The sequence below is a fragment of the Dendropsophus ebraccatus genome, chromosome 3 (genome assembly GCF_027789765.1).
Source record: "Dendropsophus ebraccatus isolate aDenEbr1 chromosome 3, aDenEbr1.pat, whole genome shotgun sequence".
In the NCBI taxonomy this organism is placed as follows: domain Eukaryota; kingdom Metazoa; phylum Chordata; class Amphibia; order Anura; family Hylidae; genus Dendropsophus; species Dendropsophus ebraccatus.
Window position 1 is genome coordinate 3,973,950 of NC_091456.1, and position 16,489 is coordinate 3,990,438.

The window sequence follows — 16,489 nt, forward strand, 5'->3', positions numbered from 1 at the left end:
TCCTCTCCTTTCATCATGGCCGCCGCACTGACCTGTGCATTGTACATTAACCACCCGCCGCCTCTCATCTGTTAATCATTAATCTCGTCTGTTAATGCTGCAAGAAGCGACAGGTTGTCTGGTCTCTGTTCTCACCGCTCCCGTCTCACCCACAAGGGCCGGGGTCGTCTAAGGAGCTTGAGAAAGAAACATGTCTGCCCCAATGGGATTGCGGCTCCTGTAGGATCACCGACCGGATCGCCGTACATCTCACCGTTCTTCACTTATATTTTAGTATCTGAGGTAGATTCGGCCAAACAATTGCAGCATGTGATATATTATTCATAAAGCGTCAGATTCTCCCAGATGTTTGGTTAATGTGTTGTCCATCCTTCCCCTCATTTTTGTACTTAAAGGGGAACTCCGGCCAAAACAAAATTCTTTCAAATCAGCTGGTGTCAGAAAGTGGCAGAGATTTGTACTATTACTAATTACTTCTATAAAAAAAAATCTCCAGTCCTCCAGTACTTATCATCTGCTGTATGTCCTGCAGGAAGTGGTGTATTCTCTCCAGTCTGACACAGCGCTCTCTGCTGCCACCTCTGTCCACGTCAGGAACTGTCCAGAGCAGCAGCAAATCCCCATAGAAAACCTCTCCTGCTCTGGACAGTTCCTGACATGGACAGAGGTGGCAGCAGAGAGCACTGTGTCAGACAGGAGAGAATACACCACTTCCTGCAGAACATACAGCAGCTGCTAAGTACTAGAAGAATGGACATTTTTTTATAGAAGTAAAGTACAAACATATATACATTCTGCCAGTTGATTCGGAGGGGGGGAAAAAAGCTTCTTTTTTTTTTAACCGCAGTTCCCCTTTAATGACTTTTTCTTTTTCCCCTTGCCAGGTATTTTGCATTATGATAGGATGGTAGATTGTTGTGACGCCCGGTGTGCCGCCATCTCCACACATTCCACAGGTGTCAGACGCTCGCCCTCCAACCGCTGCAAACTACAATTCCCATCATTCCTAGAGAGCTCTTTGGCTGTCCAGGCATGATGGGAGTTGTAGTTTAGCAGCGGCTGGAGGGCCCACGTACCATCCCCCCCTGTGTCCATAGCCGGCCATCCTCTGCCTTACATCATGATGGAGATATCTGTATAATGGGAAATATAGCAGTATATAATCCCATCCCCCCCAGTGTCCTCTGCCTTACACCATGATGGATGAGCGCTCGGGCTCACCCATTGTACCAGGCCCGGGGGCGTCCGCTTACAGTTAGACGACTGTTTCTTGGATTCTTCCATTTTCTGTGTCTGCGTCATCTGCAATATGATCGCACGGTAAAGACTTTCAGAGTAGGTGTTACATACCGCAATTCCTTCCCTCTGTATTCACTGTAAGACGCCAATGACCAGGGGACACTAAGACAAAGGGCCGTATTGACGAGCCCTGTGACCCCCGTCTGTGCCCGGTCACTTTACACCATCTCCTCAAATATTTCAGGTCTGATACAGAAGGGGGTCAGCTGTGTGACTGCCGCTATATGAGGGGTCTGAGAACATGAGGTCCGCTGTGTGACTGCCGCTATATGAGGAGTCTGAGAACATGAGGTCCGCTGTGTGACTGCCGCTATATGAGGGGTCTGGAGACATGAGGTCCGCTGTGTGACTGCCGCTATATGAGGGGTCTGGGAACATGAGGTCCGCTGTGTGACTGCCGCTATATGAGGGGTCTGAGAACATGAGGTCCGCTGTGTGACTGCCGCTATATGAGGGGTCTGGAGACATGAGGTCCGCTGTGTGACTGCCGCCATATGGGGGGGTCTGAGAACATGAGGTCCGCTGTGTGACTGCCGCTATATGAGGAGTCTGAGAACATGAGGTCTGCTGTGTGACTGCCGCTATATGAGGGGTCTGAGAACATGAGGTCCGCTGTGTGACTGCCGCTATATGAGGGGTCTGAGAACATGAGGTCCGCTGTGTGACTGCCGCCATATGGGGGGGTCTGAGAACATGAGGTCCGCTGTGTGACTGCCGCTATATGAGGGGTCTGAGAACATGAGGTCCGCTGTGTGACTGCCGCTATATGAGGAGTCTGAGAACATGAGGTCCGCTGTTTGACCGCCGCTATATGAGGAGTCTGGAGACATGAGGTCCGCTGTGTGACCGCCGCTATATGAGGGGTCTGGAGACATGAGGTCCGCTGTGTGACTGCCGCTATATGAGGAGTCTGAGAACATGAGGTCCGCTGTGTGACTGCCGCTATATGAGGGGTCTGGAGACATGAGGTCCGCTGTGTGACTGCCGCCATATGGGGGGGTCTGAGAACATGAGGTCCGCTGTGTGACTGCCGCTATATGAGGAGTCTGAGAACATGAGGTCTGCTGTGTGACTGCCGCTATATGAGGAGTCTGAGAACATGAGGTCCGCTGTGTGACTGCCGCTATATGAGGGGTCTGGAGACATGAGGTCCGCTGTGTGACCGCCGCTATATGAGGGGTCTGGAGACATGAGGTCTGCTGTGTGACTGCCGCTATATGAGGGGTCTGGAGACATGAGGTCCGCTGTGTGACTGCCGCTATATGTGGGGTCCAGTCTCCCATTACTTCTCAGCTTCTGTATGTCCTGCAGGAAGTGGTGTATTCTCTCCAGTCTGACACAGTGTTCTCTGCTGCCACCTCTGTCCATGTCAGGAACTGTCCAGAGCAGCAGCAAATCCCCATAGAAAACCTCTCCTGCTCTGGGCAGTTCCTGACATGGACAGAGGTGGCAGCAGAGAGCACTGTGTCAGACTGGAGAGAATACACCACTTCCTGCAGGACATACAGCAGATGATAAGTACTGGAAGACTGAAGATTTTTTTTTTTTTATATATAGGAGTAAGTTACAAATCTTTGGCACTTTCTGACACCGGTTGATTTGAAAGAAGTTTTTTTATTGCCAGCGGTTTTGCAGCAGCTGGAGGGTCGGAGGTTCCCCATCCCTCCTTTATTCCCCGCACTTCGGTCTACACAACGGACGTCCTCCTTCTCGGTGTCGGCCAACATCATTACCAGTGCAAAGCTGAGGAGAAGGGAAGATGATGCAACGGTGCACACGGCCGGGTGCGTGGACTTTGAGTGTCCTTGAAGTTCAGCTCGCGCCCTGTTCCTGCTCGGCCTATTTGGCAGACACGTCCCTGCTTTTATTTTGTGCAGTTATGTAAGGAGGACGGGTTTGTTTATTCCGATTCCGACGCCACATTAACGGGACGGACACAAGGCGAGGGATCGCTCGCTGCTTGTCAGTCACTTCTCCACCGACTCACATAGAATACAGGGCAGCCGGTCAGCTCACCAGTCTGCATTATAGGCTGCACAGAGAAATGCTGTTTGATCCCGAAGCAGAAGGGGGAGTTCAGGTTTTTCCTTTCAAATCAACTGGTGCCAGACATTTGTAATTTACCTCTATAGTAAGAAAAAAAAATATCCAGTACTTCACTTCCTGCATGACATACAGCAGCTGATAAGTACTGGAAGACCGGAGATTTTTTAATCGGAGTAAATTACAAATCTGTGGCACTTCCTAAAACCAGTGGATTTGAAAGAAAACAATTTGGGGTAAGCTACGCCTTTAACCAGCGTCACCAGACGGACCCCATCAGCCAATTTTACAGGGTGCATGGTTACATTCATTGGAGTTGTTTATATATAAATGTATGTATCTAAGCACATGTATCTAAGTGTAGATTCACAATGATGAGATACATGCAGATTTTTTTCTTCCTCCGATAAGTAGTTGTTGTCACCTGTAGAAGAGTAAGTTGTCTGTGTGGTTTCTGTGGATTTTATCAGGTTATTACGGCATCCTCGTGTTTATAATGGATTGTTCTTGGAGACTTCACTGACCTCACCACATTTAAAGAAGTCCCACAAAACAAAAAAAAAATCACAGTCAGGGGGGTGCGGGAACCTAATAAAGTATACTTACCTTTCCCTGTGCCCCTGCAGTGCTGCTACCAGGTCCAGCTGACAGCCACCGGCCTTCTGCAGCTCTCAGCCAATCAGTGACTGGGGCGGGGCCACATTGCAATCACTGACTGGCTGAGCGGGAAATCTGTCAGCTGGGCCATGACGTTGTGGCACCAGCCGGACTATGATCCTCCAGAAAGCCAGCAATGAATGACATCCGTAGGCGGTGGGAACGGCGCTATGGGGGAGCTACGGGGACGGGTAAGTATACTTTCTTCCTTATGGTCTGATTTTTTATTTATTTTTTTTCTTTCCCCCCCCCCCTCCCCCATGAGATTTCTCTTTTTAAAGGGGGTAATTTAGCATTAGATCAACATGGCCACTTTCTTCCAGAGACAGCACAGCTCTTGTCTCCAGGTCAGGTGGGATTTCCACCTAAAGCTTCACTTCCATTCACTTCAATGGAACTGAGTTACAAAACCTTCACCCAAACTGGAGACAAGAGCGGTGCTTTCTCTCTAAGGAAGCAGCCATGTTTTGTGGTGCTGGAGAACCCCTTTAAGCTGTACATTTGGTGTCGTAGCTATAGAACGTCTTTATGGTGTCCGTTTGGGCCGGAATACATCGGTGTAAAGAAAACCATAGGTGACTGCGCTTTTCTACCCAGCGGCATATCGCATATAGATCTGTTATTAACATTGGAGGTGAGGTAGCCGCTCGGTGACGTCGGCCGCTCAGTGACGTCCATCATAGATGGCGGATCCTCCTGATGTTTTCCTCGGAGGGAAGGCTCAGATTGTGGCCGACTCAAATGGTAAAGTTGCTTCTCATTCTGATAAGAAGACGGGGCCCGTGTGTCCCCTGGGTCGTTGTCCGAGTGAATGTGTTTTGGGGACTGTGCGGAGTTCCCAGGATAACAATGCTATCCTCGCTATCCTCGCTATCCTCCCCATAGACACCTCCGGTATCGCTTTGCTTTGAGCTCTGCGATATCTCCGGGCTACGGATGATTCCAATCTTATCAATTCTTGATATAACGGATCAGAAGATCAGAGAATCCCCCTGGTCTGTAATAAACCTGACATCAGATTCCCAGGTGACCGCCATCTATGTAAATGGTTGTCCCTCCATCTGTCTATAAGGAGGCAGTCTCCAGCTCTATCGCCCTCTTCCGTGTTCCCGGCGGCCGGGCCTCTTCCATGTCCCCGGCGGCCAGGCCTCTTCCGTGTTCCCGGCGGCCGGGCCTCTTCCGTGTTCCCGGCGGCCGGGCCTCTTCCGTGTTCCCGGCGGCCAGGCCTCTTCCGTGTTCCCGGCGGCCGGGCCTCTTCCGTGTTCCCGGCGGCCGGGCCTCTTCCGTGTTCCCGGCGGCCGGGCCTCTTCCGTGTTCCCGGCGGCCGGGCCTCTTCCGTGTTCCCGGCGGCAGGGCCTCTTCCGTGTTCCCGGCGGCCGGGCCTCTTCCGTGCTCCCGGCGGCCGGGCCTCTTCCGTGCTCCCGGCGGCCGTGCCTCCTCCGTGCTCCCGGCGGCCGTGCCTCCTCCGTGTTCGCGGCGGCCGGGCCTCTTCCGTGTTCCCGGCGGCCGGGCCTCTTCCGTGCTCCCGGCGGCCGGGCCTCTTCCGTGCTCCCGGCGGCCGGGCCTCTTCCGTGCTCCCGGCGGCCGTGCCTCCTCCGTGTTTGCGGCGGCCGGGCCTTCTCCGTAGACTCTCCCTCTACTCGTCGCTGCTTGTTAGAAACTCATTCATAATTAAGAGGCAAAGCGTCTTGGAAAATAAGTTCAAAAGATTTTTTCCTCTTTGCTCCACCTTTCTTCCCTGGGGCTCCCCTAAAGCCTGACAACATGGGCGGATTACTCCAGAAAGAACTCCTTATTAACCACTTCCTGCCCAGAAGCTCCCGGCGGCCGGAGACGACTCCACTTAGTAACTTTATCTTCTTTTTACTCCTGTCTTTATTTTTCCTTTGGAAGTGAAAATACTTAATATATCAGATCTGCGGTGTAAACAAGCGCTGATCCCTCGCCGACCCTATTCCGCAGCGTTTGTGCAGCCAGGGATGGAGGAGATTGATCAGAACCCGTTCATGGGAAGCAGAGACTAAAAATGAGGTCGCTGTTTTTTTATTTTCCGAAAAATGAGAGCAGAAATCGGAACGGTTGCGATGGGCAAGTGTTCCACATTTCCCATGCTCCAGTTACGATAAATCGCTCCCATGTGTTTTCATTAGTGAGCGGAATCGCACGTCTTAGAAATGTCCGTGTAAAGCACTGCGCATGGCGACGGCGCTGTGATAAATACAGGATGATCTTAGAGGATAGCAGCGATGAGAGGGGGCAAGTAATAACAGAAAGCAGCGGAGAAAGAGGAGGGGGGGGAGAATAAGAGCAGGAGAACAGAGCGAGAGATTGCATTCCGTGCCGGCTGCGCCTTTGATCTCCTGCCAAGAGAACCTGCAAGGTCGGAGCCAGCAGCCCTAAAGTTCCGGATATGTGAGGCTTGTGGAATGCTGGAGTGCATGGATGAAGTGTGTGTAATGTGTTTGATAGGTGCTCTCAGCAGTCACACAGCTCCACCGAGAGCGCCGCACAAAGTAACGTCTGAGAACGCAACCTTCAAAGGGATTTCAGACGGGTCCGACCCTCAGATGTGAAAGCCACAGATCCCAGCTCTTCTAGTTTGGCCCCTTTTTTTTGGTTGCCTTTTTTATACTGATGCAGGAACACGTTTAGTCTACATACTGGAGATTATATATATGAAAAGTGCTGCGGAATCTGTGCGCCATGTAAAGTGCTGCGGAATCTGTGCGCCATGTAAAGTGCTGCGGAATCTGTGCGCCATGTAAAGTGCTGCGGAATCTGTGCGCTATCTAAAGTGCTGCGGAATCAGTGCGCTATGTAAAGTGCTGCGGAATCAGTGCGCTATGTAAAGTGCTGCGGAATCAGTGCGCTATGTAAAGTGCTGCGGAATCAGTGCGCTATGTAAAGTGCTGCGGAATCAGTGCGCTATGTAAAGTGCTGCGGAATCAGTGCGCCATGTAAAGTGCTGCAGAATCTGTGCGCCATGTAAAGTGCTGCGGAATCTGTGCGCCATGTAAAGTGCTGCGGAATCTGTGCGCCATGTAAAGTGCTGCGGAATCTGTGCGCCATGTAAAGTGCTGCGGAATCTGTGCGCCATGTAAAGTGCTGCGGAATCTGTGCGCCATGTAAAGTGCTGCGGAATCTGTGCGCCATGTAAAGTGCTGCGGAATCAGTGCGCCATGTAAAGTGCTGCGGTAGTCTCCCCTGTGGGATCATCTGTATTCTCCTCTTTGGGATCATGTCATTTGGCGAGAGTCTTGATGACAAATAATTTTTGCCTTATTATTGGCATCATTGGGGATCAGTTCTTCCCCATGGAGCTGGTGTATGTACAGTATATTTGTTTCCTCTACGGATGACACTAAAGGCTCCGTTCACGTGAATGGGATCGTCCTGCGGTCACAGCGTTACACTATGTCCTCTACATTCTTGGCATTGGAGGGGGCCCCCTAGTGTTCATATAGTCAGGGCAGGGTGGAATGATGTACAAGGGAGGGCTATTCCCATCTTATGTGCAGAAACAAACATCCAGCTAGTCAGGAGCCGCCAGGATGTTTTACTACAAGCTGTACATGTCTGCCCCCTAGTGGAAAGAAGTGGGTATTGCATCCAGAATCTTCTCCCTGCACATTGTTAGGACCAAAGTTTGAGCAATAATGTAAAGTAATGTAGCCAATAAAGTGACCATCGTGCAATATGAAAGGCATAAATACATGCATTTTCTGTATTCACTGGTGGTGGTATTATTTATTTCTGAGCACGGCCAAAGTGTAACTTACTGGCTCTGTGGCTTTTCCACTATTCCATTGCATAGAGCCTATGTATTACATGTATGTATTATGTATGGTCTTTCTATACAGTCTATTGTTTATTGTCTAATGTTTGTTACAATTCTTCTTCTTCTGTGTTCCAGGCAAAGCGCGCGGTGCAGAGAGGGGCCACAGCCGTGATCTTTGATGTCTCAGACAACCCGGACGCTGTGGAGCAGGTAGATGTCAGTATTGTTTTTATGGTCTGGCGGGTTTTTAGGGGTTATTGATCACTGATCCTGTTCATATCCTGCAGATCTGTCAGCAGACCCGGCCCTAGTGTACCGGTGATCTGTTCTATAGATCTGCTGATCCATGGTGCCCGGTGGACGGACCTGTGTAGTGTCGCTGGTTGTGGAGATCACTCATAGATGTTCATGTCTTATTTCTGTTGTCCGGCATTTCTCCACATATCACCCCATAGAGATGAAAGTGAGAGAATCTGGATACTTTATCGTATAAAACCTGATTTATTATACATTTTAAGGACTTTACCACATTAAAGGGGTTGTTCACCACCAAAAAATTCCCCCATAGAAAACCTCTCCTGCTCTGGACAGTTCCTGACACTACTTCCTGCAGGACATACAGCAGCTGATAAGTACCGGATGAAAAGACTTTTTTAATAGAAGTAAATGACAAATCTCTGGCACCAGTGGATTTTGCTGAACAACTTCTTTAACGTCCATCATATAGAAGATACAGGCGGCATGTTACAGAGGAGTGGCGCTGATTGTGCGGAAGGTTTCAAGATAACTTGTCATTTATTCACTTCTGGGCCAAGTAGTCAAGTGGGAGGTCCTTTTCACTGATTGACAGTTCCAGATAGCCATCAGACTACCCCACGAACTCCTTAGCTTAGAAGAAGCAGAGATTTGCATGAATAAATGTCCGCACCACGATATATACTGCTATATACTACTGTATATACATCCGCTTGGCTCTATAACATGATGCCTGCAGATTGTGACCACTCCCTGTAAGTCACACACGTTAACCCTATAGTTGTCACAGAACCCTCCAGCCTTATTTCACATATTGTCACAATTGTGCAAAAGTCCGACTCCACCGGACTCCATGGATTTCCATTGTAATTGGCCAATCCTACATGACACCACTAGTCAGGCAGGTGGGACCTTTCCTCCATAATTCTCCTTCTCCCCTGCAGCTGAATCAAGGCCTGGAGGATCCGCTCAAGAGGCCGGTTGTGTATATGAAAGGCAGCGATGCTATAAAACTCATGAACATCGTCAATAAGCAGAAAGGAGCTCGAGCTAGAATTCAGCATCGTCCTCCCCGGGTAAGGCTGGTGTCTCTGGAGAGGATGGAGGGAACGCTGCCCCCGATGGCCGGAGGTTGCAGCTGCAGCTTATGGATGTGTTCAGTGATTGTCTTTCTTCTCCTCTTCAGCAACCTACTGAATACTTTGATATGGGCATCTTCTTGGCCTTCTTTGTGGTGGTGTCGTTGGTTTGCCTCATCCTTCTCATCAAGATCAAGTTAAAGCAAAGAAGAAGTCAGGTAGACAATGGCGTCTGAATCTCCGGGGGGATGATTGGTTTTAATTTCCTGTTTTATTGTTTAATGGCCGAGCCCGGATCCCTGGCCGCAGAGGGCCTATTACATGGAGCCATAATCTGCCAAATCAGGACAAGATGGCCGACTATCGCTCCGTGTAATAGAGAAAACAAGCGTCTCTGATCGTGTCTTTAGGTCCGGACCTAAAATCATCGGCTGCCGACCGTGCGTCGCTGTGTGTAATAACTACGTGTAATAGTGACGCGAGAACAACGGCTGAAGATTGAATAAACTGTTATACATCACCTCTCCACTCTCCTGCTGTGTGTGTATATAACTGTTATACATCACCTCTCCACTCTCCTGCTGTGTGTGTGTGTATATATATATATATATATATATATATATATATATATATATTATATTCACACACACACAGCCCTTGCTTAAAATCATTGTGTAATAGGCTCAGTAATCTAGCTGATTGGCGCTTGTTTACATGTTTGGTCGGCCGCCATCGGCCCCTCTATTAGGATTCTTCAGGCCCTATTACTCCAAGTGACTATCTGCCCAATTAGGCCGATTTCACCCCGTGTAATAAAGACCATGATCTGCCGAGGATCTGATCATTGGCTGATCGTTGTCCTTCAGCAGGTTTATAAGTCGTCCTCCACCAACCGCACATCCCTACGTGTAATAGGAGGTGCACGGATGGCGGCTGATGATCGTATATATAGAAAATAATAAAGGTAGACTTACCTGTCCAGGCTTCCTAGCGTCCTCCCGGCTTCTCCCCGCTCACATGCAGTAATAGACCGCTCAGCCAATCACTGGCCGTGACTCTGACCCTTCTCAGTCAGTGATTGGCTGAGCGGCCTGTTACTGCCGAGACATGTGGGGGGGAGAAGGCGGGAGGACACGGGGGAGCCTGGTCAGGTAAGTAATACTTGCCCTTGCTGTGTATAGGCCTTGGTTAGCGAGTTGCAATCTTGCAGAACAGCGCTCACTTACAGCTCATGTCGGGCCGTGTAATATGACCCTTACGGTAGAGACCATCTCCTGCAGTGAGGTGGGGATTGAAGTCCCTGTGTTTGGGCAGACCGGCTCTCACATGGTGCCCGTACTTGTGTGTTAGGATTGGTTGATTGATCTGAGTATTTAGAGGGATGTTCTTCTCTTACAGAACTCCATGAACAGGATGGCCGTCCAAGCACTGGAAAAAATGGAGACCAGAAAATTCAAAGCCAAGTGCAAAGTACCTCGCGAGGGTAGCTGCGGGGGTCTGGATACACTCAGCAGCAGCTCCACCTCAGACTGTGCCATATGCCTGGAGAAATATATAGATGGGGAGGTAAGAGCCAGCTCATGTGTATAGGCTGGGCTCTGCTGCATGAACCTGATGTAGAGCAGCTCATTATTACAAGTCAAAGCAGAAGTCATTACAAGCTGGCAGTAGACTTGAGGGGGGGCAGTAGACTTGAGGGGCGGCAGTAGACTTGAGGGGCGGCAGTAGACTTGAGGGGCGGCAGTAGACTTGAGGGGCGGCAGTAGACTTGAGGGGGGGCAGTAGACTTGAGGGGGGGCAGTAGACTTGACGCGCTGCAGTAGACTTGAGGGGGGGGCAGTAGACTTGAGGGGCGGCAGTAGACTTGAGGGGCGGCAGTAGACTTGAGGGGGGGGCAGTAGGCTTGAGGGGGGGCAGTAGACTTGAGGGGCGGCAGTAGACTTGAGGGGGGGGCAGTAGGCTTGAGGGGGGGCAGTAGACTTGACGCGCTGCAGTAGACTTCCTAGGCAATAGTTTTTTCTGCACGGTTACTTCTCACCCTCTTCAGGTAATACTCACCCTTCAGTCCTTTTCCATCTAGCGGTGTCCCTATAAGATTCCAGCCGTGTCTTCTCGGAGTCTGATGTATATTTCTTTCCTCTCTAGGAGCTGAGAGTCATTCCCTGCACACATCGCTTTCACAAGAGGTGCGTGGACCCCTGGCTTCTCCAGAATCACACCTGTCCCCATTGCAGGCACAATATCATAGGTGAGTGGGACCTGTGTTGTCGTGGCTCCTGGTTTCTGGTCATTTCTCTTGTGTTCTATAGATGATAGACGTGACGTTCTAGAGCCTCCTATTGTTTACAGACCTCATAGTAAAAGCCTTGGTTGGTTTTCTGTATCCTGCTACAGTGTGGAGACTAAATTATCTTATTTTCTTCCATGACAGAGCAAAAGAAAGGAGGTCATGGTCCTGTGTGTGTCGACAGCTCGGGCAACCGTGGGCGACACCAACAGCAACAGCGGGTCATCTTGCCAGTCCACTACCCAGGACGGGTACAACGAACCGGACCTATTGCTGCATACCCAACCCGCACCAGCATGGGCCCACATGGCAATCCCATCACGGTACTCACTGTGGAGCGACCGGTGGAGCCTCCTTTTCTAACCGGATACAGGCCTGTATCGATAGATCAGTCGGCTCCGGGCCACCACTGCGATCTGGAACACGCACCATATGCACAAGCTGGTCACGGCTTCCGGCGTTCTAAGTATGGAGGAAGAGGCTTCAACACTGCCACCTGTTACTCTCAATATGAAACCATGTACCAGCACTACTACTTCCAGGGGCTGAGTTACCCCCATCACCAGGAAATGGCAGGTGCCGGTCCGATGCCCAGAGGAATAGAGAAGGGCTTGAATCATCCCTTTCAGACGGGTACTAACTTGTTATATCAGCCTGCCCCCACCATGATGCACATGGCCCCTGCATCATCTGGCGGGAGCTGCTACCTTCATAGTCAGCACCAGCATCGATCGGTTTGCAGCGGTTACTTAGCTGACGTGCCGTGCAGTGACAGTAGCTCCAGTTCCAGCACCAGCTCGGCGCAGGGACATGCCTCATCTAATGACTCCATGCTGGACTGCACAGAGGCCAGCAACCAGGGAGTGTACGGCAGCTGCTCCACCTTCCGCAGCTCTCTCAGTAGCGACTTTGATCCCTATGTGTACAGGAGTCGAAGTCCTGCTCGGACTGGAGTAGGGGATGCCACCACGTGTGGGGGGGAGGTTGGACTTGGAAGAGGTCGGTCCGATTGCAGACCCCACCAGAACTTCCCACATTCTTCCTCTCGGGATCGGCTGTCCAGTTGCAGCCTGGAGATGAATTACAGCAGCAATTCCTCCCTGGAGCGGCGAGGGGCTGCGGTGGCCTCCGGGTTGGTCCCAGAAGCCTCTTGCTCCATCTCACAAGGAGGTGGAAGAGACTGGCGGGGGCCTGAGAAGGGCTGCCCTTGTTGTTTTCAGAGGCCTCCTGGGGATCCCAGTCCGGACTGCACAAACTTGTATATGGGCCCTGAACCCCAACAAGCAACAGCTGCGGCCTCCAGTGGAGGCTTGTACAGTGTTACCTCCAGCCTTTTACAACGGACAGAACCAGGGTCAGTTCTTGGCCACTCTGCCCGAACCTGCTGCCTCTATGAGGAAAATCATGGGAGCTGCTACTCTGAGGACTATGCAGTCAGCATCCAGTACGCCCTGGCCGAGGCGGCGGCGGCGGCAGCTGCTGCTACGGTGGCCGGGTGCGAGGCTGGTCAACCAATACCCATCATTCCCGAAGATCCAGGCTACGAGGGTGGCATAAATTGTGTGGGACATGTCGCCTGGGAGATGGAAGGTGATGAAGAGGAGGAGGAGGTACTTTACTGCCAAGAAGGACCTTGTTGTGTACTAGTGGAGGAGACGCGAGCCCTGTGCCGAGACACAGGAACAGAGGGATCTGGAAATGTCACAGGTGATGATCTGTAGTTACTGAATATTTTAGCCTTAAAGGGATAATTCAGCAAAAAATAAATAAATACATTTTAATCAGCTGGCGCCAGAGATTTGTAATTTTCTTCTATTAAATAAAAATCTCCAGTCTTCCAGTACTTATCAGCTGCTGTATGTCCTGCAGGAAGTGGTGTATTCTCTCCAGTCTGACACAGTGCTCTCTGCTGCCACCTCTGTCCATGTCAGGAACTGTCCAGAGCAGGAGAGGTTTTCTATGGGGATTTGCTGCTGCTCTGGACAGTTCCTAGTAACTAGTTTTATAATATTTAGTTTGTGTATATACAGTGGTTACAGTATAGTAGTGACTAGTGCACAGTATGTGGCTTAGATATTCATTATTATCCATTCTGGCCTGCCATTGTATGCCCTGTAGCCTGAGGATTGTTGTCCTGGAGGTCGGCACGTCCGTTGTATTCTTGGTGACTTACATATCTAGCTGCTGCTGGCCGGCTTCGTTCCTGTCAAAAAGCATCATGCAGTCACATGTTGTCGGCCCCAGATTTCATAGCAAGAATGAGATGACAGCACAACCATCATCTCACAGCTGCTCATATCAGGCAAAGCCGTCTACATTACAGAGACGCAAAGTGATGGCGGGTTTGCTGAGTCCATTATAAACTATGCAGGGGGGAGCGGCGAGGGGGATGAGTGAGCCGGAAGAGCAGAGAAGCAGCTGTACAGTTTGGAGACTGTCTGGGCACATAAACCACTAAATCACAGGTCGGAAAGGTCGCTGCTTATCTGGGAGGCAATAATAAATATTTATTTGTATAGCGCCAACAGATTCCACAGCGTTATTATTTTTGGTTGCTGTTTTTAGATTGCAGGATGATGTGCTGCGCAGGGCTGCCTTTTCTCCTCTCAGTGATCACTCCCCCCCCCCCTCCATAGAGCATAATGGACACAGCAATCCTGCTTCTTCTGAAGTGAGGGGGGGGGGTAGAAAAAACAGCTTTTTGAGGACAGAAGGAAACTCTTTTACTTAATAAGACCTATTACAGAGTTTCCTATAATCTTTTGTACTATTGATCCTTATTGATTTCTGAAAAATGACATTTACACAACGGGTACACAACGCTTTAACGCCGGGGTCACACTAGTCTAATATGGATGTATCCGTCCCATGTCCTGGACTCTCAGCAGGGATTTGCAGCCACAGTACGAGCCTTAGTGTCACTATCAGGGTTATTGTTGGGATTGTCTGATATTAATTGTCTATATTATTAATTGTCTATAATATTAATTGTCTATATTATTGTCTATAATATTAATTGTCTATAATATTAATTGTCTATATTATTAATTGTCTATAATATTATTAATCCTCAAACAGGAAGATTTCAATGTCATTTATCTCTCTGTCTTGTTCCACGTCCCGCAGGCTGCCACCCCACAGACAAAGACTGAGCACTAAGGATACAAACTACTAGGATTAGATCCAATCTTGTGGATTATTTACTGAACTTTTATTAAAAGAAGAATTTTTAAAAAATCACATTTTTTTTCTACGTATTTTAACAAAAGTTGGACTTAACAATGCAGCGTGATCTGGAATCCACCACACAGTACAACCACTCTTACCTGCTTTATTCCCTGGACTCAGCAATTGGAGAATCTGTGTTATATGTTTAGGTGTTTTTTGCATCTTTTTATTTTATAAATATATATATAAATATATATATAAATATCTATTATTTTTGGTTGCTGTTTTTAGAATTTTTTTTTTCTTTGTGAGTTTGTACATGAGCAAGAACTGTCTTTTCCTGATGAAAAAGAGATATATATTTTTTCAATAAAATAAACAAGAAAATATTAATATTATTTTTATCTGTTGGCTACGAAGCCTGAAAAAAAAACACAAAAAGAGCGATAAAGGGGTTACGGTTGTTCTTCTCTGCCTCTTCACAGGGGACTGGTTTTGTATTTAAGTTGAGCCTTTGTCCGGATTTGTATTCCTTCGAGCTGCAGTTTATATTTATGGTGCATTCTTTGTAATGATCATAAGCTAAAACCACTTTTATGTTACAATAATAATTTTTTTACATGAATGTATTTGTGCAATGCAAATATATTTAAAATGTGTTTTTTTTTTGTTTTTTTAATGCCATATTTCTAGAAGGGTCTGTGTTTATAGATCAGTAAGCAATATGTTCTTGTCGTGCTCGTACCATAGAGAAGGCGGCCGTTGTGCCGGTCGGGCCGGTGTTGCCTGTTCTCTAATGAATGTTTTCATGAATATTGGTTTCTTTCACAGGATAGACGCCTCCACTAGGGGCACTGTCTAAATTTAATGTAAATGTGTTCCTATTCACTGGATCTATGAGTTCTGATGGTCTTAACACCCGAGTAGGCGTCCATTGTGTAGCCAATCCATTCACTTTAAACATAACTTCTGATATGTTGCTGCACATGGTGAGACTAACAATTTCTTCCATACTTGTTATTATCTATTTAGTCTCCTTCCCCCAGTTCTCAGCTGCTGCTTTCTGCTGAACTTTCCTCTCTCTCCCCCTCCCTTCTGAGACGGCTGATGTAAAAAAGTCCCTGGCTGGATGTATCTGCATCATTGTAGCTTCTTTGTAATGCTGGGAGGGTTATTCTAACCCTCCCAGCATTATAAAAAAGTCTACAGTGTTGCAGATAAAGCCAGCCAGAGACTTTCTTTACATCAGCCGTCTCAGAAGGGAGGGGGAGAGAATAACTCACACACAGATTTTTGTGTCTTCAGCAGAAAGTAGCAGCTGAGAACTGGGGGAATCGCATTGTATGAGGAGTTTTCTATATATTTTTTTTTTTTATAAACCTGGTTTCTCAGGAGGCGATAGGTTCTATTTTAAGCAGCGTCTCTGTTAATCTTTCTTCTTTTAAAGTTTCCGGGTAGCTTCATACGTACGGGATTCGCAGCAGATTTCACGCTGCGAGTTTTCCACAAAATCTGTTGCAAATCCATGTACTGTGAAGTTGAATGGGTCACATACCCACAGCGGAAATTTCATTCAGCTGCCAGTATGTGACCCGGCCCCTTAATCCCCCCGCCGCCCGCATACATTACCTGCTCAGCGATGCGGCTGCATGTGAGGCTCCCGCCGGTCGCAATCAGTGCACAGGCTGCCGTGCCGCCACGCAGGTCATGTATGCTCCGGGCCGGGGGGGGTTAAAGGGGCCGGGTCACCTACTAGCAGCGGAATGAATAATAAGCAGGGATCTGTGCAGCCGCTGAGGGGATATGGTGATCCCTATAATGTCGGGATAACACGTGTGACGTAGACTAGGGGGAGACACGGGCTGGAGGGAGAAGCTTCTAGTAAATAATACATATACTAGTCCTTGAAGCAATAGAAATAAA

General features: G+C 48.8%; 1 protein-coding gene across 2 annotated transcripts in view; it reads left to right on the forward strand.

Annotated features, from left to right (window-relative positions):
- ZNRF3 (zinc and ring finger 3) overlaps positions 1-15,228 on the forward strand; it is a 96,134-nt gene extending 80,906 nt beyond the window's left edge. Inside the window, exons 3-9 of one of the 2 annotated variants that reach the window (XM_069963961.1) lie at positions 7,913-7,987; positions 8,977-9,108; positions 9,219-9,329; positions 10,510-10,677; positions 11,257-11,359; positions 11,543-13,105; positions 14,525-15,228. In XM_069963961.1, the coding sequence (XP_069820062.1) occupies positions 7,913-7,987; positions 8,977-9,108; positions 9,219-9,329; positions 10,510-10,677; positions 11,257-11,359; positions 11,543-13,105; positions 14,525-14,550 (2,178 nt within the window). In that variant the 3' untranslated portion in view covers positions 14,551-15,228. Of the gene's footprint in view, positions 1-7,912; positions 7,994-8,976; positions 9,109-9,218; positions 9,330-10,509; positions 10,678-11,256; positions 11,360-11,542; positions 13,106-14,524 lie in introns of both variants that reach the window. The other variant, XM_069963960.1, reaches the window with a different exon arrangement.
- The last annotated feature ends 1,261 nt before the right edge of the window (positions 15,229-16,489 follow it).